Raw genomic sequence first — 25,050 nt, 5'->3', positions numbered from 1 at the left:
TACAGCTAATTTGCTTCCAAATTCTGCTGGTTTTTTGTGTCCTGCCCTCTCCCTCTGTGGGACCATCAGAGGAGCTCCTTCTTCGTTATCTGGCCGCTTATTTCCATGAACTTTCTAGTAACTTGCCTAGGTTTGAAATCTTTGCAAATCTGATCAACAAGTTAAAAATTATTGAGAGGACAGACACAGTCACAAAGACAATATCATCACAGAAGCCTTATTTTTGAAGGAAACCAACCAAAAATCACATTGTTGAACTTGTGCACTGTTTTCTATGATAGTGTGTACATAAATACATTAAAAAAAATACTGTGGAGGCATGTCATGAGTTGCACGAGATGAGTTTCCCCCAGAACTGTTCGAGAGCAGAAACATGGTTAAGTCATATTAAAACTCTGCAGAAATCCCTTTAATAAAAATCACACATTAGCATTATACATCTTTGAAGTGCTCTGCATGTGTTAAAATAAATGCATCTAAATACACTAATGAATAAATATGTGATTTGAATACCAAGACATTTGGATCTTAAAGTTACTTTTTTATAAATAATTTCTTGCTGAAAATTATTCCATTCACTTTATTTTAATTCTAGACAATTTTTCTGCCTACTAGAGTTCCTTCTTGATTGTCTGATAATTAAACAGAATCCTGTCAAGTTTAAACAATCACTAGTATTTTGCAACTGAATTCCTAATACAAACAGGCATATGTTTAACTTTAAATATTTGCTTACGTGCCTTCCTGAAGTAAGGCTTAAATGCTCTCTCTGGTACAATACTAACGGCTCAGCCCATCTATTGAGAACTTACAACTTGAAAATGCAGGATCAGGTCTTGTACTAGGAAAATAAGAAGAAAAAGCCTCATGTAGAAATAATATCATCTACAGTTGACACTGGAAAACCTGAAAATGTATCTTTCAAATGCCATCAATCCATCTAGAATTTCAAGAATCAGCATGAAGAAACAGAAACGCAGGGATAATTTGATCTTTATTTAGGCTTATTTAAGAGAAGTTGCATCATATTCAGTCTAACACCGCAAATAAGATTTTACTGGACTGATAAAATGATTAACATCACTGATTTAAGGCAGCTGTTACATAGTGTTACATTAATATTTCAGTCAGATTGAATTCTTCTTCAGACACATTCATGCAATTAACTTCTACTGTATTTTTACACTGTACTTCTTTGAAATATATAGGATTGTTTTGTTTCCCCATATTAGACCTATCTGGTTAAGCTTTTCTCAAACCATACAGAGAATGGACTCGTTCTTCTTGGTGGAAGTGAAAAGATTTAATGACTTAATGATTTAATGACTTCTTTGATGCAAGAAACGCACAGTGAGAATGCCATGGAGATAAATATACATCTTATATGAGTATGTCACATGCAAGCATGGAGAGATAAGAACGGAGGTTGAAACATTATTATTATTATTATTCTTAGCTAAAATCATTTTCCCTCCATATAAAACCCCCAAATATCCTTGCACTTCTCATTAGACTTCCTCCTTTCCAAAAGATTCCTCTCCATGCCAACCTCTGTTGGGGATGAGAAATCTTCCATGGAGCCATAAACAATCCTCCATGTTGCCTCTATTGTTCAGTCCAGTTTCGGCTTTTCTTTTCCTTCTTCAATACCTGAAAACATATAAAGAACAGCTTTTAAAAATCTCTGAATGAATAAAAAATGAAGAGTTTACTTAGAGAGGTTCTTCTAATGCATTAATCTTCCTTTTCCCTCTATTGCTGTTGTTTCTCCCCTACTTGCTCACGTGCTCTTGCATGTGTTACCTCACCTGCTGTGAACGAAAAGAGCATCTGCACACCTGATGGCAGTGGTTGTCCAGTAATGAACTGCACAATCCTCCCCCCCTCCAGACCATTTTCAAATCAGCCTAACCCCCTGCCGCACACTCAGCCTTTGATGGCTGCAGGGGTCTGGGAACAGTTAGTTCCCTCACCTCCTCTGCTTACCTACAAGCAAATTAAAGTAGATGTTATTATAGCTGAAGCTAAGCAGCCGACTTTATCTGAAAGCAAATTTTTAAGACTCTGTTTCAGAATTCAATAACTTTAAATCCCCCCCCCCCCATTTCAACATTGGATTTTTAAATATTTGCAAGTACATCTCCCTTTTTTGAGAGTACAAGAATCAATTACTGTGCCTCTCTCTTCTTGTAACGGCCATGTCTTTCAGTATTACCAGGAGGGCTGAGCTGAGTGTAGGGCTCCTTAAAGAACTTCTCCTTGCTGCAGGACTTGTCTCTTTCTATGCTGAGCAAAGTCTGGGCCGGGCAGCAGATTGTGTTTTTTCTGGCAATGAAAACATTCAGCTATTTCATGTGCCTGTTCCTGGACAATGAATTACTATTGGTATCTGACAAAAGTATTGTTCTTCTGACTAAGCTCTCTCTGCCAGACATCTCAAACACAAATATTTCTTTTGGAGGTTTACAGGCCTGCTGCAAGCTGGAAAAGAAAGACTTCTGAGGACTGAAGGCAAAAGAGAAGCAATGTTTGAGAATGCTGAGAGGAAAATCCAGTCTCAAATAAGATCACCTGTTAATGCAATATATGCATACATGGTAGGTACACTGGAAGTCACTTTAAAGACACAGTTAATTAATTCCAATATGGGAAACAATAAGACCCATCTGCAGTTAGAAAGCACAACTGCAGAGCTGCCTTGCTGAAAGAAGCAACACGGAAACAAATGGGTCCGCACATTGCCAGCAGCCCAAGTACAATGGCCGTGGGTGTTGCTGGCAAACCAGCGTAATGGAAGAGCCACAGTTGAAGGTTTAACAACCAAAACAAGAGGCTGGGTCCAAAAGATTACAGTGGGTTTACAAGGCTGCTCCAGAGCCAATCTTGAGTCTTCTGCTTTCTGCTGGAAGGAACTTTTCCAATAGTTTTAAATAAGCTGTTTCATTTGCCTTTTTAAAAGAGCCTCTTTCCTTTCTTCTGAAGCACTCTACTGCAGATGCATCAAATAGTTTGGCAGGAATGCAGATACCCTCAAAACTGTGGACAGACACTGGCTTGTACAAAGGGCAAATTTTTCCTTGCCTACCATGTTTGTGGTTTAACTTGGAAAAACTAACTGCAAATCATTTTGTCAGTAGTGAGGTTTTATTTAATGCATCTCCAGAGGAAAAGGAAAAAAAACTCCAAACCCAAAACAACCCCTCTCACCCCAGAAATCTTCTCATGGCAGACTGCTTTAATTTGCAAGCTTACTGCTCAAAAGCCCCTTTTAAATGTACAGTTTTCAAATAATATTTTCCCAAGTCTCATATGGTGACAGACTGGCATTATTTTACATCTCTGCTGTTTGTGGTGTACCTGCCACATGCTTCAGGTTAGGTTTATGCAAAGTGTTTCAAGCACAGCAAACCAGCAGGTGACTCATGACATTTTCTGGTTTGCAAGTGCTTGAGCCACAAAGGACTTTGGATCAATATTCTTTAACCAAATCAAGGAAATGATGGCCTTATCCTAATAAGGCCATGGGGAACCTTGGAACAGGTTGAAAGAATGACCCGATTGACGTTAGCTCCTCTAGGGTGGAGGGCCACAAGAACCAGGGATTTTTTTATGCATACTGTGGAACAGTGAGGGAGATTTTCCACCATTTACTTATTCACGGACTTGGTAAGAACATGTGATTCTTCACCACATTATTATTCTTCATACAGGACTTTGGTCAAGTGAAATTATTCCTTGCAGCTGCCTTTTTTAGAAACTTATTTCCTGCATTAACTTAAATAAGTTAAATAGATGTGAATGTGACACCAAACTGAGGACTGAAAACTAGACTTTAACACTGTGACCAATGATCGCTGGTTCTAGAGCAAAACCAAAAAGACACTTTATACCCAGGTGCTAATATGAGCAAATGGCAACTAAAACTGCTTCGAGCTTCTGGCATTAGGTTCCACCTAGTACTGGAGGACTTGTTAAAAGAGATTTGTGTGTGCAATAAACTACCATGTGAATTTATGGTGTATTAACCAGTGGACACTGAGTTTCCCAAAAGGGGATACAGGCTGTTCATACGGTCCCAGCGTGTTACGGGCCCAAAGAATGTAATGACAGAATTCCCACGGAGCATGGATTTCACTCCAGTTGTGATTTGCCACTCTGGCAATTATGAATGTTGTTTCCTTATTTCAGGCAATTTGATAAATGAAAAACATCTTTCATAGATTAAAAGAACCTACTTTTAATCTTGTGTTTGTCTTATTTTCCCTTTTCCTCTAGTCAGCAACGGGTGGCCTAGGCAGGGTAGATGATGTAGTCTGCACAGCTATGTTTACCCTGCACTAAGGTGATCTTTCATTCCTAGTATTTTACTGACATGAACGTATTCATTTTCCTTGAGTAAATTTATAAGCAGAAAATACCTTATACCTGAAAATACTAAAGGAATATATTTTTATTTCTAAGTCTAAGCTTACCATTAACAGCATTCCCACAGAATGATGCTTTATTCTAGCTGCATTTAATGGGTTCATCAGCTAATAAGTGGGTTATAAACCAAGTGGGTTGTAAACCTCTCAGGTAATTGCCAACAGCTCTTAAATTAGTATTGGAAGTTATAAAAAAGAATACATATTCATAGCTCATCATGCTCTCCGGCAGCCATTCCGTTCATCTGGCTGCTTTTAAGAGCAAGCAAGCAAGATGTTTCAGTGGAACTTCTGTCATTCTCCTTTGTTTTAGCAAGCTTAAAACCTTCTCAACTTTGAGGGGAGCATACTCAAGTCCCGACAGTGTATCTCGTGAGTTAATATTCCTAAAACAATACTCACATTTTTGGGTATCCCAGATGTAGTTGTTCAGGACCTCTCCCACCAAGTAGAATATGTTAATTATTACAGTAACAGCTGCAAAAAAGATTATTTTGACACCTGGGCTGAGGTGCTCAAGAAGTGGGTACACCCACACTCCTGTAACATGGTGAATCCAGCACACCCTGAAACAAAACAAAAATAACAAGTACTGACAGCGCTGTTTTTCAAAAGTAGCTTGGGCTATAGGCTTAGCTACTGTAACCTGAAAAGCAATTATTCGAAAGGACTGCAAGTTGCAACTGAACTGGAGCACCTGGATGACATCCACCCAGAACAGACATCACAAATGATGAAACTATGACTGATTTCCCACATTCTTACTGCTTTGTTTTAAATTTAATATGAGCAGTTGGCCAATTTTCATGTTCTGATATAGGCAGGTATTTCCTTGCTGCATTTATTTTTACAAGGAATACACACCCCTGTTTCGTGTGGTAGCGTGGAAACTGCAGCAACCCTCTGTTCCAAGCAGGTTCTTTATCCAAAGAGCATTCAGCGTTCTCCAGGCTCTTCTACACAGCCCAACTCTGCATTCTGCAGTGTCCTTCTTTCATTTTGTACACGTTTGTGTGCTTCTGCTGCTTCTCCTCGCTACACCTGGCAAGTGCGTCAGTTTTTGGGTTTGCCAGAAACATATGGTTCAGCTTCTCCTTGAGAGAATAATTTCTTCAGCACCTGTGGTTTAGGTTGCTCCTCCTTTTCTTTCAGTTACCTGGTATCATTTGGGATCTAATAGTTTTTCTCTAGGTAGGATAAACATTTAAAAAAAAAAAAAAAGAAGAAACCACCTCATCAGTGAAATTCTGCCCAGCTCCACACTCAATATACAATAAAGGAGAAGGAATGATGGTGGTTTGCTGGTGACACAGAGATTTTTAGCATTCAGCTACAGTGGAGATTGTTGGTACGCTAACCCAAGAGACAGGGCGTCAGCTTTACTGCAGTGCCGCCTGAAGAAGCACTCCAGGTAGGTGGTTTCGCTGTGTGTGACTGCAATGGACACCTCTACCCTCTGAAGGGATGGCTTTTGCGCTAAGACCGGACGTGGTGAGTGGTGAAGTCAGAGGGAGCAGAGCGAGTCCACACGTTCCAGTAGGTGGAAACTAAGAAAGGCAAATGCTGCCGAACAACTGAGCAAGTATCACAGGGGCTAACTGGGAAAAGTGCTCAGTGGAGACAGGCTGGGGCCTGTGAGCTGCTGGGCTCTCTTCAAGAATGTAAATCTCTTCCTTTCTGACCCAGCAATTTGAGAGAGAAGCTCAACGTGAAGCACAGCTAGAGAAGACTCAGCAGCGGCACAGACTACTATTGATGGGGATTTCCATGTCCATGTGATTTGCTTCACTTGCTGATACTTCTATTTGTTTAAGAAAGACTTTTGATCACTAGATCAACAGTCATAGGCTCCTGAAGGGCAGAGACACAGAAGTCCACCCAAAACTCTTGCCATAAATGCCTGTCACACAGAGAATACAGAATCCCTGTTTAACAATTCTCCACCACCCTGGAAATGTACATGGTTGTCATAGCTTCCCTCCTCCTTAGAAAAGCTTTTATTACAGCCAAACCCTTAACAGTTGGACACTTCATGCAGGAATTTACATGTGTCAGTAAATTAATCTGCACGATCTAAATGCAGATTAAAAACCCTTTCTCCAAATGAGTTCACATATGGAAAATGATCTCTGTACTTTACAGTTATTTTCCACAACGTTCTTCTGTGCCAGAATTAACCTGACAAGATAAAGGTATCTGTGAAAAAATAAAGGGTTCCTGTGTAACCCATGGTAACAGGGGATACCATGTTCCTCTCGATCGAAGAAAAAGATGGGACAGTTGGGCAGAAGGTAATGGGATGTCCTCCACTCCCAGGCTGGCTTAGCAGGGAACGTCTATTATTGCCTAACGTTTTTCAGTTTCATTTGCTTTCGTTTTATGATCATTCTGTGACAAACAAGCTCCAAGGAAAAAGCTTGAAAAAACAGCCAGTGCTTCTTTTTCACTTATTTTCTCTGGTGTGATGAAACTGCCCACCACTATAAAGCACCTTTACAGAGGGACTTTTCAAGGGATCTTCTAAACCGCACCTACATAGCCAACTTCATGAACCAAGCAGAAGTGGCAGTTACTAGAATGCATTTATGCTGGAAAGAGGAAATAATTTCTAAATCCAACTGATGAGTCACTGATGAGCTCCCGAATGTCAACGATCTCTGCTTAGTTCAGAGTCTTTGAGTACAGCTCATGCACTCTGCTCTCTGCTGCCCAGCACGGGAGCCCATTCATTGCTTGGTGGTACTGCTCATGCGTTCAGCGTAGCTGTCGTACGCCAGCTGTCGTACGCCGGTGCAGCCACGCTGTAGGAACTCGTGCTTTGAGCGCAAGAGGTACCGAGTGCCACTCGGGAGACAACGGTCACAAACCCACCCGATCAGCCTCACTGTCTTCCTTAAAATGAGCTGTACCACGCTGCTCGCTACATTGGGATGGAGTAATATTAGCCTTCTCTCCACTGAGCAGTGACACACTGACTATTCCTGCATTGTCTATACCACAAACGGGAGTAGCAAAGGGACGACTGCTGCCATGGAAACCTCACCTGATGGCCTTTCTTAGCGGGTTCGTTCCTGCTTGAGTACAAGCTATCTCGACGCCGCACAATAAAGGCCTGATCAACCATAGGCATAAAGCTTCCACACAAGATTGCTGATTGCTAATGTTAATGAATGCCTTCAACGTTGCAATTCTAGTAGTCATTATTCCTGTCCAACCTCATTATTAGATAAGCACAGGGGAGCATGCATTAAGATTTACTTAGAAGTGCAAATCTAGATCCAATTTAAGACCCTGTTACTGAACAGGTATAAAAAATGGGTCGTTTAGATAAAAATAAACAGAGGAGAAAAAGTTTAAGCTAAAACTGGACCGGCTACTTTTGAGAAGACAAAATTAACTTGAACCTCCCTGTGTTTTGGTTCTGTGGCAGCCCATGTAGACATAACTGTGTGTTTTCAAAGATGAATGTGTTGCAGGTCATCGAGCTCATTTAGCCATTTGTTAGAACTGGTAAGAAAAGAAGGAATGGAAATATTCACACATTGTATTCAAATTAAAATGTCTGTTAAAAAAAAGTGGTGATTTTCGGAAATGTTCAGCCAGCTGGTGTAGAAATCAGAAAAAGCTATTTGAAAACACACAGTATTGCTTCTTTTTAACAAATCTGTCAAAAATTTGACTTTATAGCTGTTTTTCACTTCTAGTATACAGTAGATGTTGTATATCTCTCCTATCAAAGTAATCAGGAGGAAATTAAAACTATGCAGAGAAGATACATGTACATTTATTCTTTGGCTATAGATCTTTTGTTAATGAGGAAAAGTAACTACAAAAACGTGTCAGAACCTTGTGGTTTATGTGTGCTCTACCTGTCGCTTTGAGTAATGCCAGCAGCATGCATAAAACTTAGTCCTGGTAGAAGCAAGCTCAACACGTGGATATAATGGCAGATAACCATGACACCTGAAAGATTTTGCAATGGGAGACATGCTGCAGAAAATGATTTCTTCTTCATGACGGCTGCTCTCAACTACAGGACTCCGAATATACTTGCAGAGGCATCACAGCTTGGCGGCACACTGTGGTCTGAACTCTGAGAGTCTCCACCCATTTCCTGCCCAAGTTGAGTCATTTCGCAAAACCTGCAGCCAAACAAGGACCAGTACTATCTGTTCTGGAAACAGGAACTACTAGATGAGGGGCTGGGTAACTTCTCAAGAGCAGTGAATGAGAGGACATAGAATAATAACGCATGTCATAAAATGGCTGAAGAGCTTCCAATGCTCCTCCTCATAACAGAAGCAGCACTTCAACGGAACTCAGAGACAAGACATTCAAATCTGACAATGGGAATATCTTTCTGCATGATACCTAATTAACCTCTGGAATGCTCTACCCTATCTTTCAGTGATACATCACTGCAATCAAGATACTCAAAAAAGTTTTGAAGTCTACAAGTTTGGAAGTCTACTTAGTCCACTCCTTTGTGCCATATCATGCAACTCTAGCGAGCTTCTGAAGTCAGGAGACTGTACAAGCAATAAGAATGTGTACAGTTATGCTTAAGTTCAAAGAGTACAAGGTATATAAACCATCAAGACTGAAGGATCCGAGCATCTACTTTTTGACACAGGTTTTGGAAGAAAACATCCCTTACAGGCTGGTAATTCAAAAATGGCCTGCTAAATCTTCTCCTGAAGCATCTGACATTAGCTACAGCTAGAGCTTGGATACATGACTAATCTGATCTACTACGGCAGTTTCTTTCTGGTTACTTCTTGCAGCAGCAAATCCTTTCCCACATCCGTGCCGTTCAGGTTGCCAGTGACTGGCAGAAAGGAGGGCTGAGCCTTTGGTCCCAAACAAATCCTAGGCCAGTTCTCGTTGTGGCTGCTCTTTACCAAACAACAGAACATGGGCATTTTCTATGCTTTTATTTCATGATCTTTCCTAGCATCACTCTCTTCCTTTTTCACAGAAAGTGACAACTTTACCCAGAACTATTAAATTGTGGAATGTCTCCCAAAGGAGGTGATGGGCTTACAGCAGCTGAGTCATTCAAAACTTGAATGAACAAATCATTTGTGGTTATAGAGTAGGGACCAACCCTGTGCTTTCAGAGGCAGGAGCACAATGACCCACACTAAATCTGCTCTACTTTTGGTTTCTAATACCGACTGATGTGAGGCACATTTTCATAAATCCTTATTATCCCCCCCCACCCCCCCAAACATAGGACAGCTAGTTCTGCATCTAATCAGAATTGTTAAGATCTCAGCCACGTTAAAGATGCTAAGCTTCTTATAATACCAGCCTGCCAGGCCTAAGTCACCTACATCAGGAATGTACATTGTTTAGAAATTTTAAAGACTAAAAAATAAGTTCAATAAACAATCATCAGTTAGAAAATAACAGTGATCATCCTGTCCTGTTCCAGTTGCTTACACTGGATTCTTCATTGATGTGAGTGGTGCTGAACAATACATGGGTCATAGGACTGTGCCACTGGTATGGAGTGGGTTATACAGTCAGAAGAAGACAAGTCCTGGAAAACTGCAGCTGCAAATAATGTCACATGCAAAACATACTCAGCATGACATGGTGCTGACATCCTCTGGGATGAACAAAGCTCAGCAGAAATTTTTGTTTATGTACAGGTAGCTAGAATGACAGAAACTCCGCAGCTTCACTGCAAGGTGTTGTCATCTTTGGAAGTAATCTATTTTGATAAATAATATTTCATTTTAAATATAGTAATGGTTGCTATGCCTTCTTGAGCTATATTTTAAGGAGCTGCACAAGCAAGTGAGAATGTATTATCCATGCATGTCATCTGTGATTGTACTGTTGCTTTGACTGAAACATTTGAGGATGTGGAGGTGGAGGGGAGCCAGAATGTAACAGTCCATAATGGCTATGTCAGACCTAACAGGCTGAGGATCCATGCAGCCTTCTCTTGCTGAAAGCACTTCTGCTCTCCCACCCTCCTTCTGGGTCAGGTACAGGGGACGCTAATCTTCTCCTGGCCTATTTCTGCTGCTTCTACTTCTTCCTACTCTTTCCTGTTCTGAGTAGCTCTGGCTCCAACTCTTTTCTCCTCCTCTGCATTGTCTCATCTATCACCCACCTCTCCATCAGCCTTCCACTCTGATTTCAAAGCCTGTCTCTCTCTCCCCCTCCCAGCTTTTCCCACTTACTTGCATGATTTCAGCTTTCAAGCTGCTGACCTGTGAGCTGCACTTTTCCTTGCCCATTTCTCTTTTAACCCATGGTTCTAGTTCATCTTTTTTACTTGCCTCAGGGACTTTTCACTTGTTTTTTCCCCAACCACTGATTCCTCTCATCTCTATTGAACTTCTGTCCGCAGTGCTCACTTCCAAAAGCATTCATGACCCCCTCCCTACATACAGACCCTCAGCACACCCATGCTATGTCTCTCCTCCTCCATCGGCACCCCCCACCTCAGAAATCCTTCTGGTTTCTCAAACCTGCCCTTCTTTATCGATATGGCTGTCAATTCCCACCAAGCTTCATGCTCCAGCTCTCCACCCCGCTCTTCTGAATGTCAAGGTTTGTCCTAGCAGTCTGCACCCTTATCCCTTTGCCAACATCTGCTCTTTCTGATCTTCCTCTCCTTCTATGGAAAATTGCTAGTGAAAATCCTACAGCAAGGCCGACAGCATTGATCTCAAATTCATTCCAAATTCTCAGTGTACCTTCCTTTCTTAAATTTGTTCAAGAAGAATTCAGCAAATTACCCCATCTAAATGCTCTCCCTCAGCAAATCTACAGAACTCTCCTAAAGTCACTTCGAGAGAAACTTTATTGTCAAATGAAAGTTTAAAGGTACCTGGGCTCTTTAAATAGATTTATCGAAGAATGAAAGAATGAATCAAGTCCAAGCTTGGCACACGTGGAGGCAGCTCCTACTGGATTTGAGATAGCAACAAGAGAGCAGATCAAGTCTTTTGCTCCCAAAGACATAGCCCAGGAGGACTACAGCAGTGGAGTCAGGTTCTTAGGGTCTGGTTTTTTGGCATCCTCAAGCGCTCAAAAGCAGAGGGAACAAGAAAAGCGTTTTAAATAAACGCATTTGTCTCCGTTTATTTTAGGGACATATTAGGCTCTGATATTAGTTACCATGAGGTCATTCTTATTACAAGGAGCAACACATTTCTGGCTCTTTTCTGTTCCTTGACAACCAACTCCATACACCCATTGGCAGTATTTTCTGGTAGTACTGGCAAGCTCTTGGGTTTTCTTAGCACTGTCTAGATTTAACAATTCAATACAAATTGTGACCTTTTCAAGCCATGCTAAATAAAGCCAATCGGCCTTTCCCACCTTATCCCATGGCCTTAATCCTGAAAGTCCATGTATGGTCTGCGACAGGCAATGCCATTCTATGAATGCTCTGCCTGGGCACAGTTCCTTAAGAGCACGGGAGAGCTCCCCCTCACAGGGAGCGCATAAGCTAAGTGTGCCTCCTCAAACACTCTCTGACTGAATGCAAAAAAAAGAAAGAAAAATAGAAAAAGTTTTTACTCTTCAAGAAAGGATGTTTCTCAGATAACATGTCTCTAAATAATGCTCAAGGGATATCAAGTTATTTAGCTATGTTCTTCCAACTTCAGTGATTCTGTTCAGAATTGTTTGCTTGTTTTCTCATTTATCAAATATATATAATAAAAGCTTGCTACTCCACCATGTCTTCCATATGTGAAATATTCAGTCACATATAAAATAAAACAGAAGCTCTCCTCTACTTGGAGTTGAAAAAATGCATTAACAGAATCAAACCTAAACAATATCCTCCTGTATGCTCCTTTACAGTACAAAGTGCAACATGATACATATCTCATGTAGCATGGTAAGAAGGTTTCAGCTGAGGTGGGGAGAGAGTTCAAAATTCAAGGGCAAAACATAGAGAATATCTGATTAGCAACTGTCTCCACTTTATACTGAGAGAGTTGCAGTGAAAACACTTCTGCTGAGGGAAAAATGACATAGGGAGAAGGACAAATTCTCAAGCGGCAGATCCCTAACTTCTAGGTAAAAAAACATAAACCAAGAACTAAGCCCCAGCAGGGGACCCATGGACAACCAAAGGTACAAAGGAAGGAAGTTCCACCAGGCTGTATATAACTAGGTCATTTGCAGGTGTAGTCTCATTTTGATGCACTGTGCTAACCTTGAGGGGTCTAAAAGATACACCAACAAGGGCAGCAAATCCAAATTAAGTAATTCCAAACCCTCGAAGTGATTAAGGTCTCTACTTCAATGCTGTCACTTAGCAGCAGGAAGACAGTGGACCTCAGCTGTGAAAGGCAGGCACACTCTGAGTGAGAGAGGTGAAAAAAACCCCACTTTTCATACTTTCTGGTAGATTTTCCCAACCTGTGAATGTCAGATACATTGTATTGATATCATCGAGCCAAGATTTGGCCTGCAGCCTCAACCAAATCTTGGATAGAGGCTTCAGTAACACTTGTAGACTGAAGACATGCAGAACTTGCAGATGATGGCACAGTGTAGCCTGTGTCTGCCTCCGGTCTTCCCCAAACACCTTCTTTCATAAGAGCAGAAGGAGAAACGGGCAGTAAGTGCAAAATTTAGCAGGATGACCTTTAAGCTGAATAAGCAATTGCCTCAGATCATCTTTAGAGAAATCACAACTTGGAAGAAGGTGACTCACTTGACAGTAGCCCTATCCATTTTGGAAATAACGTACATGTAGGCAAAACAAGTAAACAGCAAAAGCAAAGGGAGCTGATCATAGGCTGTAACTGGGTATGTGCTTAGTAGGTAATTTCTTAATGCAGAATCTTCTTCCCCTGCTTTATTTGTCCTGCAATTTCCTTTTACCTTGTACTTGTAGCTGTAGGATGTAGATGCACTATAGTGTCAGGATCAAGCCATGTGAGTATCACACTGATACTGTAACAGCTTCTGAAAAGATTTTAAGACACCTCTGGTTTTATTTCACTTGCAGAACTGGATTGTTTCCATTTTCTATTCCTACTGAATACTATTGCATGTGCCTATTCAGATGATTTAGAGAAAACGGGAGTTGCCGTAGGAGGTCAGATCACAGGTACAGTAACTCTCCCAACCTGTCCCTAGGTACCCTTCAGAGGAAGGTCGAGAAATATCACAGTTATGCATTATTATATATGGGTTAAAAAAAAAAATTCCTTTCTCCTGAAGGAATCATTACGCGCCTTTTTGCATGAGGCTGTCTTATCTTACAATTACAAATATTCTTTTTTTTTTAAGAAGGATATGTATGTTTATAAAAGCAAATGGCAGAATCTGACTGTTGTCCTAGGACACAACATCCCACTTCAACTGGATTACTAGCATTTTATGATCACTCGTGCGCATGGATGTCTATGAATAACGGCCTCTCTTTCATTGGACTGAAGGGGCAAGCTGCATAGTTGAAGCAGTATGACAGTACTGCCTTGAGCCCGTGTTCCTCTCTCATTAGTTGACTGGTGGAAAAAGCAGTATTATCCACAATTTCGGAAAATATCCTCTTAGCTGAGGGAAGGGTGTTGTGAGGTGAGAAGAAAGAATATGAGAAGTAAACAAGGGGTCATGAAATGTTTGCAGAATGGATAAAGGATATATGGTATCAAAGGAGCATTCACAAAGGTTTAGTGAAAAATAAAAAGCTAGAATGACCAAAGTAAATTAACTCTGTCATCTAAGTCAGGTGCTTGAATAGAATCTGACCAAAGACTTAATTTAATATTGTGTAAGAAAGGTTATTTCTGTTTTAGTTTAATTTTTCACAAACATTTGCATTTTTTGAAACAAACTTCAGAGTGTTTGGATTACTGGCTTATTCTGTAATCAATTTGACAGAAAGAATTTAAGAAGTAGTAAAGAAAAAAGACAGTGTTCTATCTTTTCTGTTGCCGCTTAAATACTGATACAGGAAATCATTTGCCTATTCACAATTTTATTTGATAGAACAAAAACCCTAAGCAATAAAACTAAGGTCCAAGAAAAACATTTAGCTTGAAAAAAGGTTGAAAAATGTACCCTTGGAAAGACCACTGCTTACATGGGATTGTTCAACAAATTCCTGTTGTGTGAGGTTTGGCATATACTTTCTAAAAATATAAGCATCTGGGGAAACCAGACAAAGCCCAGGTCTTGGACCAAATGAGGCATGCAGCGTGAATCTGTTAGCGATTATATCCATAATGAAATATGTGCCCAAATTTAGCAGTACAAAACCCCCAATACAATATGAAAACACAGTGTGTACAGCCCTTACCATAAAATATAGCCAACAGCGAAGGTGCACACTGCAGCCAGTCCACAGCTCCTGCTGGGATACTGATGATGTGTTGTTCTCATCTCGATTAATACAAAGGGCAAAACTGTTGTATGCTGAAAAAAACAAAACAACGGGGGAAAACCAGGTGATACAAATGATTCTCACTGCATTCCTATGCTAGTTCTACAGTAAGAAACTTCATTACAAAAACCTGAAGACAATTTCTTCATGGTCTAGAAAGACAAGGTAAAATGACTCTATAAAGTTGGTCAATAACCCAAACAATATTGTTGCTGTTAATGTCCAATTGTTCGAGACAGCAGAGGAAAACTGAGTGAGCAGAACGTGCTTTTCCTTTTGGCCATGAATGCAAGGCGGATACTCAGTGAGTAAAAATGGGATGTGGCATGAGGGGCATGGGTCCCAGCCCCAGTTTGGCTTTGCAATCTTTGCCACATCACAAAGTTATTTTGACCATTCAAGTTAGGAGGCAATGCATCTGATTTTCAGAGACTCTAGGCACAAACAATGCCAAATGAATGAATATAAATGGAGGTATTTAATGCTTCTGAGAATTAGGTTTAAATGTATCTCAATCTGGGGACTTGAAAACAGGGGACATATTTTCAAATGATAGCCTCAATACCTCTGTTCCTCCATCTGTAAGACAGGAGCAATTATCTTCTTCGGAAAGGTGTTGTGAATCTTAATTTGTTAGTTGTTGTGCAAAATGATTTTAGATTCCCAAATGAAACATATGAAAGCCAAAGCTGTAAAAACCATTTTCAGCCACTTGTCTTTATTTAGCTGTGAAAGTCCTTTTGTCATTTTTCCATACACATTTCCTACACTGCCCCTTCTGAGAAGGTCTGTTCATCCAATTAATGTCAGCAGCATGAAAAATTGCATCTAGCCTGCCCCCAATACTCGATGTCTAGATTTCAGAGTGGTGGCAGGCACAAAAATATACATAAGCAAAGCACAAACGTGCCAGCAAATAAACCCCATCATTTCTGAATACACAGCTCTCCTAGGACCAGCATTATTGGTGACTCCAGAAACATACCGTGCTTTGCTACCATGGGTATGGTGGTACCATAAGCTGGTACCACCAGCTTACTGCTGGTGTATAAAGGGAATTACTTCGGTTGAGAGCTTGGCTCTGGGGCTTGGTGTGACTGCAACTGTGAACTCTCCTGCCCAGTCCACAGGGAGGTCTGCAGGTGCAAGAATTGCAAGGGCAGCCTAAGCCCTAAACCAGGTTCAGTCCTTCTCCAAGCACTTGATCACCATCTGGAGAAGAAGGTTATGGCTTATGTTGGCCATGTTCTGCCATCAGATGGGCACACGTAGTTCTGGGGGGAGCTGGAGGGCCGGATTTGTAAGTTTGTAATAATTATGCTGTAAACCCACACTGATATTCGCCAACGTGAAGGCAGGACAGACATGGAGCAGAAATATCCTTGCGTGGATAAGAGGTCCAAATGAGAGGAAACAGAGCAGGGTCTGAGCCTTTAACAACTGCGGAGAAGGAAGAACTGTTTGAATGGGAAATGATAAGATAATGGAAATGCTCTGGCTCAGAGATGTAACGTAATTTGAATTGGATAACTGCTCTGATTTTCAAGGCATTAGTAATTAATGACTAGCATTTGGAGAATGTCAGGTGGATAATACAGCAGTTAGAGGAGCTTTCAATTTCTTCATCTTTTAAGAACTTGTTCCACCCCCATCTCTTTAAACAGTATAAATCAGCATCAAGGGAATGCAAAGATGTTTTACATGTGGTCTGCAACAGAGGTGCCCACTAGCAGATGAGAAGTCTATAAACTGCGCAGGAACTTCAGAGTCCATTAACAGGGACTGACAGCAAAGCAAGCCCTGGAGATTCACCTGTATATCTTACAACTGTATGGAAAAGGTCTTCAGACAGAGATCAGTACCTCACTCTGCACAGCCCGCAAAGCAGGGTAGCTGGGGGCTGTGCAAATGTCTCCTGCCCTGCCTCTGTAACCTCTTCAGAGAGAAAAAACAGAAGACAACAAAGACTTTTAACTCCAAACCCCACCCTTGATATTTCTTGAATGATGTATTCTTGTGATCCAGTCACTTAGTCTTAACTCTTCACTATACGGATGATGGTTACAGAGCTTGTGAGCTGTTTCTCAACTGAAATGTTTACCGCTTTAGATACTGCTTGTTGATGCGCTCTTCATTGATGATAACAACTCAACAGCTTGCCAATTAAAAAGTAGTTAAAATAATTTCAGCAATCAACCTTTTAATCTAGAGTCCTTTTCTCTTTTCCCTTCTCCCAGTTCCTGTGGTTATATAATAAAATAGGTCATTATTTTCCTAAATTCTCCCTTCTGCTCTTTTCCAAAGGTAAGGGGGGGAAAGAGAAAGAGAGGATAATGAGCTATATCACTAAAGAGTTTACGTACAAAATCCTGTCAAAACTACAGTGCAATTAAAAGCGTAAGGTAAAAATCAGACGTGTATCTTTAACCTTCATCTGTTACAGCAAATATCGATGCTAACTGCAAACAATGCAGTTTTACAGATCCAGAGTATGAACTTTGGTTTAAAATGTTCTAGTGAAACTGCCACTCTAAAAAAATACAACCAAGATAAAATTTCCCTTTCCTACATTTCAGCCCCTCCAAAACCTTAATTTAAAAAACATGGAATTCTGTAGGCAGGGATATCTTCTGTCAAACAGTGCCAATTAAAACTCTGGAGCTGTAAATAACAAATTTGAATCAGACTGGTACCTGGACTGAAGCCTAGTGAAGGTGAGCAGGCATCAAATGTGCTTGGAGTAGGATCCATCAGGGCTGGGAAAGCTGCAGGAGGCCAGAAATTTCATACCCTCTAAGGGTTTTGCTACCTGATTTCTGAATAAACTTGGGCCAATGGGAATCTGAGGCTTAGAGAGAAAATAACATTGATGCTTCCTTGACCTGTTTGATAAAGATCATGCCGTGCTAATCAAAGATGCCCAACTGGTATCTCTGGGACTGTTCCCTTTTACTTACTGGCAGGCTGGAGGACAGCACAACATTTCTCACCTTGTTTGTCGAAGTATCTCCAGGGGCTTACCTGAGAGAAGACTGAGGAATGAGGAAGTTCAAATAACAAGGAGGTTAGCATGGTGAGCATGATTAGCTGCTGTAACAGCCTTCCAGTAAACGTTAATTTGCACCATTTAAAGCCTTTAAGAAAAGGGCAAATTTATAATTAGAGTATAATGACTAGTATAGTATTATAATAGTAGTAAACTATGCTAGCACTAGTAATCAATGCTATATTGATAAGGCACTTTTATTATGGACTAAGTATTTACAAGCAAAACTGCATTTTTACCTGGACAGCTTATTCTGCCCCCACTGAGACCAGCTGCTGCTATGAGACAGTTTGTCTGTATGACTGCTGACACTAGAGACTTGAGCTGAGCACAGCTGTGGGTACACCAGGGAGCACCCTCTCCATCAGCTGGGAAGGCAACACTGGCTGCACGTGTGCCCTGCGGTGACCGCAGGCTCAGGGTAAGGGGTAGCCCCCAGCCCTGCCGGGGCAGCAGCAAGGGAGCTAACGAACCCTATCATTAGCAGGAGCTCTCAGCTTGGGCTCAGTAACTATATCTACTTGCAAGAAAATGTACCTGTCAGCTTCTCCCGCCGTGACTGCGGTGCTACCTGCCAAGGTGCCCTCCCAGCCACAAACCCCTTTTTCTCTGGAGTGCCGAGGCAGTGACCCTCAGACCCATTTTTAACCCCTCTCTGAAGAATCCATCTGCCCAGACCACCTCGTGGGTTGAAGTGTGGCCGTAAGCCCCCATTACCCGGCCGCAGCATTGCCCTGCTCAGACCCCTCGTGCCCCGTCACTGTCTGTCCCTGCAGTGGTGCCAGACCTTTATGCTTGCTAGGTCTGCTAGCAAGTGCTGGTCTCTGCAGAGCAGCAAACTGCAATTTCCTCCCCATTTTGTGTCCACCACAGCACTGCTTCCTGAGGTCCCATCATCTAAAAGTGGGGAAGAAATTTGGCTTGCTGAATCGTCAACTGCTGGTAACGACGCTTGAAAACAGAGAGAAACCAGCCCGACGTGCGGAGCTCAGGTGGAATTTGCAGGAAGGTTATCAGACGGAGAATTTGATCCAGAAAACACTTGGGAGACTGACTGCAAAGGAGCAACCTGTGAGTGAAGCTGAATTAGCACACACTGCAAAAAAGCCACCCCGAGACCTGCAGGTGGATTAATTCCTAGAACCACCACCATTGCTTCCTGAGAAACTCTGCTCATTAATGACTCTTTAAAAGAGATTTTTAAAATATGCACCACCTCCCATAGGGTATATATGTGCCTAATCCAATCTGAGACTGGAAAATCACATTACAAATAGGCAGCACATCTGTAATGTTGGCTTGACAAGTTGAGATTTGATGGGGGACTGTGCTTCCCCATTTTAGGTGTGTGCTGCAACAGGTAGTTGGAAAAAAAGATTTTATGCAAATCAGGTACATTAAGAATGAGTTCTGTAATAGTCTTTAGGCAAATTAAGTGCTCACTCTTGAAAGCCTGATTATATATTTTATCTTCCAACCAGTAAGAGCTGCTTTTTTTAACACTGTTTTCATCAATACCTTGCTTGGCCTTTTCTCCTCCTTTAACGGTGTTTTAAAGGGAATGTTAAAGCTTTTCAAAAGGTGCTAAACTGACAGCTTTGTGTATTCGTATCTTCTGTCCTTAGCAGAAACATGGCAGTGCTGTCTTCCCAAGTCACCCGGTCCTGATCTGCAGGGGCTGTCCACAACTACCTTTATGACAAGGAGTTCAGTCTAAAAAAGCATCTGCTTTCTCAGATGCCCAGTCGGTATGCAGAAGTTCTGCAGGGATGGTGAAACTGATTGGGGATCACGTAAATTGTGATTATAATTCACTTCAACCAACAGAAGACTGTGACTTGTTACTCAATTTGATCAGACTAAAAACTACAGGGTATAGGACATTTCAGTTCAATGGAAATACCATGGACCTCTACTGAGAGGGCTTCAGTGTGACATTCAGCCCATGCTCTTAAAAGTCAGCGAAAGCCCAGTGACAAGAAAGGAGGCCTTGCAGCTTTGATGTCACCAACATTTTAACTGATGGACTGGGAGCCTCCTGGAAGTGCTGGTGCTCCCTGGAACACGGAGGCTGCAGACGGGTCTTCAGAACTCATGCAGCCTGGGACCTGGAAGGCTGCGTCCACCACCCGAAGCTGCGTCTGCATTGAAGCCTCTGCCTTGGCAGGGGCAGCTGCTCCAACATCTGCTGGGGAAACTGCCCTGCGGCACACCGCCACCGTGCCTGAGACTTACACTGGCGTGAATTTGATGGAAGCCCCCTTCTTTGCACCCTGCTGCGTGAGCTGCTATGCAAGCTGCTGCGTCTGCCGGCTGCCTCTGCTTTCTGTCTTTCTAAATTCCCCTCTAAAATCTAGTTTCCATCAGTAGGATGTTACCCTTCACTTTTTTTCCTGAGCTCACAACCACATTACGTATTGTTAAACAGCTGCTGCCTGTCAGAATGAGTGAAGCAATCCATCTGCATCTCCTTCTTACCTCTCAGGGGTTTGTGCAGCACCTTGAGATTACAGGTTTTACAGAAACGTCCAGCAAAATGACCTATGACCATTCCTCTTAATTTGAAATCACTACCAGTGTATTCACCTTAGAAACCAATACTAATAGGCCTAAAAATCCCTACAGTTGTAGTCAGCACCATTTGTAGAGTAATAGCAGTAATAAAGCTGCATTTTCTGCAGGCTCCTAGCACAGTAACGTGGAGAAACAGATCAGAAACTAGTAAAACAAGGGGCACGATTATGATTTACTCGTTGAGAAACTTCTGAGAAAGGAACAGCTGGCAAGAGAGTATTTATGTGTCATCTGAAGGATGATACCTTCCACCAAGGCAGTCTAATCCATAAAGAGAGCAGCAGGATACCAGAGCTGGATAGATAATAAATTGGAATCCTTGAGTGAGTCTGAGTCCTTCTGAGACTGAAAGCGCTGGTAGCATTTTTCCTCTTACAAATGAGAAATTATGACTATTAACTGAGACACGCTGATGCACAGGATGCACTCCAAGGCAGCCACAGACGGCTCGTTAATTGTTATTGTAGGTTGGAGGGAGGAAGAAGTATTGTATGATCTAAACAAAGACCAATACCCTATAATGCCACAAAACACACAAGAGCCAGAGATAACCATTTTCAATCAATATAAGAGTGTAGAGTTCTTTGAAAAGAAAATTAACACTTCCTCTTTAACATTACCCTGTCTTTTCCTCTTTTCTGTAGACAAATACAGTGGACATGGCATATCTGACTTAACAGGAATTGTATCATTTTCTCCACACATACCTAATGTTGACAGGTTCGTTCTCGTCGTTTCTGACACATGCAGTACATACTATATATTGAAATAGCAGTGTCAATCTGATCTCACCCCTATGACTGTACTAGTGTCAGGGAGGTTATATATAGGTGTTTATCTATAGAATTTCCGCAGTGCCAATCACTGAAGCACTTCAACACCTCAAAAGCGTTACTAAACATACCCTCACAGCAGCCCTGATCTGTAGGGGCAGGATATCCTATCCCCATTTTGCAGGAGGGTAAGATGGAGATGGCATGCCTCACTCAAGGTTACATAGGGTAGCTATGGAGGAACGGAGAACCACATCGTATTCCTCAGTTCCATTGCTGGGTGTCAGCCTAAGATGAGCAAGCACGTATAGAGAAGTGACAAAAATTTGGTATGAAAGCCAATCTACTCATTCAAGTTCATAGCTCTGAGACATCTTGGCCCTTTCGGCGTCTCTCAGTTGTTACCTTGATTGACCCTCTGTCCTGGTTCCCCTCTGCTTTTGGAGGCTTCTTCAACTGCCTCCCTCTGAGCTGTCTGTCTCTCCCATCTCAGCTCCTGCTGCTTCAAGCTGCTTCCTTGCAGTTCCCATCCTGCCAGCCCAGGGGACCCCTCTGTCCCCTCCTGGCCCTGATTCAGCAGCTCCCAGGGCAACACATCCTCACTTCTGTTTTGGCCTCTTTCAGTCACCACAGGTCTTCCCTTCACATCCATCAGTATGCTTGGCAGGCACAGGTAATGCCTTAACTTGACACATCAAAATCTTGGTCACCTGGACTTGAAACAAGATGGTGGCAGGGACGGGACGGGACAGGACACAGCACATCTGGTATAGCAAAATTGTGCAAAACCAGTGCCACGTTGCCAAATGGAACAGCATTGCTACACGTTTAATTTTCTTTAACTTTGTATAATTCAATATAACTACTTCTAATGCATTTCATGTATCCAGATATCATTAAACACATGCAAAGTGCAATGTCACATAAGTTACCTCTCTCCTTTTGCTGGGATCCCTTAGCTAGGCTTCCTGTTCCTTCCGTGCCATGCCCAAACTCCCCGGTCAGCTCCCGACAGTGTGCACTGCACTACCATTAGGAGACTTTTAAAATACAAGAGAATCAACAAAGCCCAGGTTCTGTGCATGCAGCCACAGCTGAGCAAAGCCTGAGAACCCCAATTTACTTTCAACCTCAAGTCCTTATTTTTGCCACAAAATCCTTAGAAAAAACATGCCACTAACAATGTGGAACATAAACACACATACATCCTGATCAAGGATCATTCACTAATCACAATGTTATGCAAAGTAATTTTTCTACATATTTTGTTCAGCTTATTTGCCTCTTACCAGTTAAACCACTTGTCCTAGAATTTCTTAAACTATTATTTGCAAAAAGGTTTATCTAGGCAAAGAAATATATTCTCATCTCTTACAATTATCCTTAAAATCAATGTTTAAACACACACACACTTACATGTATCACTGAGATTTAATTTGCATGAATGAATGTTGACTGTTTATGCAGGTCATACTGAAAAAGTGCTAGTAAAGTCATTGAGCATCATTTATTCCTAGCACAAAAATCACTAAAGAAAGCTTGCAGATGTATTTTAGCAATGGTTTAAAACAACTGTACTTATATGGAAAACAGCATTCCTCTCCTTGAAAAGCCAACTCCTTCCATATCATGAATCTAATTGCACAGGCCTCAAAAGGAGAAAATAATTTGTATCGATATGTTTTCTCTTTAACTGGCTTGAAAAGTTTATCTGTACATAAAATGTGCCATGTTAAATTCTATAATCTGGCAATCCCCCAGGACTAGCACTAAGGCTTTCACAGAAGGGTATTTTTGGCTTCATGACAGCCAAAGTATCCTCTTTCTAACCTGAAGACATTGGACTCTGAATCTGTCACTGCTCCAGGACTGAATATTGCTTGTCCTGGGCTTTGGGCCAGTGTAATTTGGGGAAAGAAATTCCACATTTGGGAAAATCAAGAAACCATTATTTGGCAGTTTCTTTTTCAAATGGTGGCTCTCTGATGCTATTCGGAAATTTAAAAACTTGGAAGGGGTTACCGAGGAGGTGGATTTATTGGGTGTTGTGCAGGTGAGGTAGCCAAAGGTCAAACTTTGGTCTATCACATGGCAACTGCAACTATCTGCAACTTGGTTCAAACAATCTATCTCACAAGACATTGTCATTATCTTTATTTAATTATTTCTTTATATTATACATGCAAACTCCTTTAATAAATAACTCTAGAGGACGTAACCTCCTAAGCTTTTTTGTTGTCGTATTACAGAAAGCAGTAGCAGACTAACATGAGCGTGGTCTCATTACTGCACCAAGCGATCTGTCTGTAACCAGTTTTGCACGACGTGCATTGCCCTATGTCTTCGAAATAGCGTGTACTCCACTGCGAGGCAGAGGTGCATGAGGGAAGAGCTTCTCAAGCAACAGTGTGTGTGCCCCTGGCCAAAGCACTGCACTACCATCAGCTCCACATTCCTCCACCCTGTGCAACGGTGCAGGGCTAAGCTGTGCGGTGGCAGCCGGACACTGGCAGCTGCTGCCGAGTGACCTGATGACCGGTGATAAGCCGTGGCCGGGCACCAAAGCGGCTCTCAGCTCTGCGCTCGGCTTTGCTGACAGCACCTGCTGCAGGAAAAAAACGCTGCTGGTCTTGCACTCTGTGCTCAGGATGCAGAAGCCAGGCCAAGGCAGGGTCTAGAGGTACCACAAGATTAGTAAGACCAGGAGCGATGTGCTTTCATTGGGTAAGGCACTGGCATGTGCTGGGGTGCAGGGAAGAGAGGGTATGTGGTGGGGGCATAGGGAAGGCAGGAGGCATGGGCTGGCGTCCTGCATTTGCTGAGGGGTAGATAAGGCAGCAGGTATGGTTGGAAAACTTGTTGAGGGGGAAAATGAGTTTGTGCAGGAAGGCAGGGGAAGAACGACGGAGGTGCAGCCCTGCTTGCGTGTCTCCTAGAGCTGCTTCTCCTCTGCAAAGAAGGCACGTAAGCAAACAAGCCTGGGGAACATCCTGAACTAAGAAGGTCTTCTGTCATGAAAACACACTGACATTCCCTACTTGTTTTACCCACTATATGACATACTTTATTTAGGGGAATCATTCCACTTCAAATGCAATTAGTTCTAAATGCTATTGTTCATGTTAAAACAATTGTTATTTTGATTGATAGTAAAAATCTACACACCATAGTAAAGGCAGCAATGTCGGACACAAAGACATTACAAAATCTATAACCTGACCCTTTAAAACCTGACTTGAGCCATCAGATTTGACTTATAAGACCAGTTACAGAAGTGCTTCATGCAAAAAGCATTAGGTTAATGCTGGATCAGGCAAAGTTGCCAAACACGCCCTGGCATAATTAATCAAGAATATTTCAAAAACAGATCGCCTCCAAGAGGTTATTGATTTCCTGTCACGACACGTTTTCCTCATGAGGTGCTACAATGCTATGTATCTGAGATGTGCTGGCGTGTATTTTTCAGTGACTAAGCCTTGATCTATCTTCCTGGATCCCTGCCACTGGTGCATTGACATCTGCAACTACTCATGTTTGACAGTCTCATGCATGAGCTATGTGGCTTCCAACTTGGATGGGATTAGTGTAGGAGACTTTCTGAATACTTCAAATGTAATTGAAAGCAGATAAATACAAGGGTCTCAAGAGGGTGGCATACTTTTTACAAATGGAATCACATTAAATCACGTGTATACAGGCTTAGACTGAGAAAGATCTCAGTGTTAACCAGTATAGTATGCAAGAAAGTGTTTGCCCTTGTTCTTAAATATGTATGAATCCTGATAACGTCACATCTTTCTAAAATCCAAGTATTCTGCATGGCTAAAGTGTGGTTTAGACAAGCACGAAAAGGTACACGTT

At 41.8% G+C, this 25,050-nt stretch overlaps 1 protein-coding gene across 1 annotated transcript in view; it reads right to left on the bottom strand.

Moving 5' to 3' along the window:
• Window positions 1-977: 977 nt before the first annotated feature.
• The window catches only part of AIG1 (androgen induced 1), a 126,204-nt gene continuing 102,131 nt past the window's right edge, over window positions 978-25,050 (bottom strand). The window contains exons 4-6 of the mRNA XM_075498875.1: window positions 14,713-14,828; window positions 4,827-4,990; window positions 978-1,650 (exon numbers count right to left, since the gene is read on the bottom strand). Coding sequence (XP_075354990.1) covers window positions 1,613-1,650; window positions 4,827-4,990; window positions 14,713-14,828 — 318 coding nt within the window. The 3' untranslated portion in view covers window positions 978-1,612. The remainder of the gene's footprint in view (window positions 1,651-4,826; window positions 4,991-14,712; window positions 14,829-25,050) is intronic.

The sequence above is a fragment of the Mycteria americana genome, chromosome 3 (genome assembly GCF_035582795.1).
Source record: "Mycteria americana isolate JAX WOST 10 ecotype Jacksonville Zoo and Gardens chromosome 3, USCA_MyAme_1.0, whole genome shotgun sequence".
In the NCBI taxonomy this organism is placed as follows: Eukaryota; Metazoa; Chordata; class Aves; order Ciconiiformes; family Ciconiidae; genus Mycteria; species Mycteria americana.
The sequence above is the reverse complement of the archived record's forward strand: the minus strand, read 5'-3'. Positions and strand labels throughout refer to the sequence as shown.